We start from the raw sequence: 3,641 nt of genomic DNA, 5'->3' as shown, positions 1-3,641 counted from the left end.
ATTGATTCATATACTGATACTTTAGCTTTCACAAGTTACTAGTATTTCTTTTCTTCATTAGTATTTTTCAGTTTATCCAACCGCAACATTAGTTGTGACTACACTTCTCAATTTCACCTTCAAGTTCTTAATAAAGGTGCTAGATATGAAAGTATCTTTTCTTCTCTAAATGTTTTGGGACCATGTCAGACCACTTTGGACCGTTATTTTGCCAAAAATCTGTACTTCATTAATTATTTTCTCTTTAACATACATTCTGAAAAGATTCAAATAAGTATGTATTAAATTAGTATTTAGTAGAATTTAGGTATATTCAATAGTTCACAATACCTGATCAGTACTTATGTAATTATTTAATCACTTTAAAAAAAAAAATTGATTTGCTAGCATGCTCTATCATGCTCCCTATTTATTCAATTAATCCAGTCAGTTCTCAACCTGCAAACTTCTATGAGTATTTAATTTTTTAAAACAGACCCTTTCAAACTGTAGTTTTTATAAAGGAAAAAAAAAAGAGTTGGAAGTGACCAACAAAAGGAAAAGAAATGTGCCTTCCTGCAGCAGGTGGCAGGGGGAGGGGAGGCAGAAGAGAGAAGACTGTTATCTGGTCGTGTGCTGGCTCCACACCTTCCCCTCCTGCAGGGTTGCCTGCTTCATCAGTCACTAGAGCTAGCACCAGACCCAGTAGCAAGGAGTAAGCGTGGCATGTACACTGAGCCTGTGTTCCCAGGCTGGAGCTCACGGAAACCACTTGGTCATGTAAATGCCATCTGAAGCCCAGACTTAGTATCACAGCAACACAACCCTTACCACAGCCTAGCCATTTCTGTCTTGTTGGGAAAAACGGAAGGAAGGGGTGGGGGCATTCACCAACTCCTAACTGTACCATCCTTCACCACTGCATCTTACAGTCTGTTACTCCATTTGATAGGTGACCTGGCAAAACCATGAGCCATTAATCACATCAGTGTTTCCATGTCAGAAGGCTTAAACTTACAGTGGCACAGGTCTCTATGGACTCATTGCCTAGACATTTAGTGACATTTTCTCTATTATGATTAATTCCACCATTTCACTACAGAATTAACTTGGACTTTGGACAAAAATTACCAGAATCATTCTTATTTTACCTTCTGAAAATCAAAGAGTGTTATACCAATTAGCATCTCTACTTTCTAGCAGTAAGTCTAACCTAGTACAGACTATTACCAGTCTTGGGAAAGCAAAATGTATTTAAAATTTCACAAGATATATTAACATGTTCTTCAACATTATGTAAGGGTAGGTATGTAATGGTCTGCAAAAMCGAAAGTAGTTCATTCTTCTTCCCTGAGACAGGATTATATATGTAATATAATATATATATATGACATAAAATAAATATATTTTAAGAACAGTTTAGATAATTCTTCAGTTAAGGTTTCAGACCTTTTCTAGCTAGCCTGTACCAGTGCTCAAGTATATTTAAAATTTTTACCTAAAATCTAGATTGTCATTTTTCTAATTTCAGCTGATTACTACTTTTATTCTCAGAAGATACTGAAAACAATTTTTGCTCCCATYTGCAGCATCTTTTTCCTCATGTTATTCATTCCCCTTTCCTCATTCTCCTTTCTAGAAGAGGCTAGAAGTTTCTATGTAACATATCATTCCTTCTTATATATCTTATTCTCATTATGCTCTCCTAGACTTTGTAGGGTATTCATCAGTATTCACGGGTGCTAGTATTTCCTCACTGGGTTGACCTCTCTTCCAAAAGACATTCAACAAACATACTTTAATATTTCAATTCCTTTGAACAGCTTCAATTTCTTCTCCTATTCTAACACTTGCCCTTCGTTTTCTTCCCGCTAAAATGGCCTTTCATTCCCTGAACTATCTGCTATCTGCAACATACTGGGCTATGCTTATCTTTGCCAGACAAGCTTTGAGTGACTATGTATTTCTGGTTGCTTCTCTGTATATTAAGATGTTTTTTCAATTGCTTCTGAACTACTCAAATTCTCTGCAGGATTAATTTGTTAAGTCAATCACCGTTGCACTGAAATTCTCACTACTTGAATCCTACAACAGTTCGTATCAAATTTTAACCTGCTGTTTAAGAATCTGAACTTGTATCATTTTTCTTAGCTTGTCAGTTACATTTTTAAGTGAAGATATATTCTAATTGGAATATGGAGTAGAATGTTGTTTTTACTGTCAATAAGGAAACATGAAAGCCCAATTACATTAGCCATTAATAAATAATTCTGTTTTAAATGCAGAACCTATCTGTGGTTTTTGTAATTGATAAAAAAAAAGGGGGGGGGTAAAGAGTAAAAGCGCAAACATACCACTTCTTAGCCTTGGCTCAGATCAAGCATTCTGTATGTAGACAGTTCAAGAGGTAGGCCACAGATTCAAAGCCACTAACCTTGAATTCAATGATAATGAAAGTCTACGATGAAAGTCCCCAAAGCCTGTTTTTACTGACACTAATTACCATCTTTTGGTAGACAGAATAGAGACAATTAATGCATATGGAGATGGAACCATCTTCTCTCCCCTGAATACATGATGCCTCCTTCAGCAGGAGGCTAGCACTGACACTCCTGTTTTGCCAGTTGTCAACAGGTAACAAAAAGAGTAGTCAACAACAACCCCATCATCTCAGCAGTATTTTATGTATGTGGGCTTTCTAAATCCAATTCAAAAACTAGTATTTTTAGTGTCCAATGTGAATATACGTAATGCCATCAATGCAAGTGCTTTTATGAGGACAGTGATCTCTTTTCTTCATTAATTACTTTGAAAAATGGCTGCAGATATAAAGCTGGGTTTATGTTGTTATAGCTGAAGAAAAACATAGACTAAGTGGGGTGTACAAAATAGAAAAAGTATGTTCCATATATCTACTAATACCACCTATTGTAAAGCATAACTTCTTTTGCTTCTGCTAGTAAAAACAAAAGCAAAAAAAATTAGGTATTCTTCCACATATGACGTACTACAGATATACTTACATCTTTTGCCATGTTACCAAAGACTAGAAGTCAATCCTCTTAAAATCTTGATGGCTGCAGGACACAATGATGCTATTTTCTAGAAAGTAAATAAAGGCAACATCAGCTCTAAGAATGGAGGGAAAGTTTTTTTTTATGACAGAAATTATGGAGTACCACCACATACATTTTATTTCCCCCTCCCAAAAAAAGTGTTGTTTTTTTTTTTTTAAGAAGTTTTATGTCATCACCGATCAAGCCCCGAGTGCCCCATCGCCCCGCACCCCAACTCACGTGCGGGAGCGCCCCCCGGCCCTGCGGCTGGGGCCAGCGCCGGGCGCGCCCTTCCCCCCGCGCACACCCGGGCGCAGCCGCGCCGCCGGGGCCCGCGCTGCGCCCGTCCCTGTCCAGCTGCGCCCTTTGCAACCCCGCGGAGAAGGGCGCGGGCAGAAGCGGCGAGCGGAGATCGCTCCCTCGGCCGCCTCCTCCTCCCCACCCCCATTTCCAGCAGCAGGCACAAGTAGGCCTCAGGGGCCAGCTCCCCCCGGGGCCTTCCGCAACCCCCCTCTCCTCCTCCTCCCCCCCCTCTGCGGGCGGACGGGCCGCGGCTGCACCCAGAGGCAGAGCCTGGCAGCTGCCACCGCGCCTCGGGCACCAGGG

At 40.2% G+C, this 3,641-nt stretch overlaps 1 protein-coding gene across 3 annotated transcripts in view; it reads right to left on the bottom strand.

The window, feature by feature from the left end:
* TFDP1 (transcription factor Dp-1) overlaps positions 1 to 3,641 on the bottom strand; it is a 46,883-nt gene that overhangs the window by 42,197 nt on the left and 1,045 nt on the right. For 2 of the 3 annotated variants that reach the window (XM_085320796.1, XM_085320799.1), the window contains exon 2: positions 3,003 to 3,081. In XM_085320796.1, coding sequence (XP_085176922.1) covers positions 3,003 to 3,014 — 12 coding nt within the window. In that variant the 5' untranslated portion in view covers positions 3,015 to 3,081. Of the gene's footprint in view, positions 1 to 3,002; positions 3,082 to 3,275; positions 3,295 to 3,641 lie in introns of those variants that run through there. The other variant, XM_085320797.1, reaches the window with a different exon arrangement.

Source organism: Rhea americana, unplaced genomic scaffold (genome assembly GCF_003343005.1).
Source record: "Rhea americana isolate MKP2758 unplaced genomic scaffold, rheAme1 scaffold_66, whole genome shotgun sequence".
In the NCBI taxonomy this organism is placed as follows: Eukaryota; Metazoa; Chordata; class Aves; order Rheiformes; family Rheidae; genus Rhea; species Rhea americana.
Note: the sequence above shows the minus strand (reverse complement) of the source record. Positions and strands in the feature narration are given on the sequence as shown.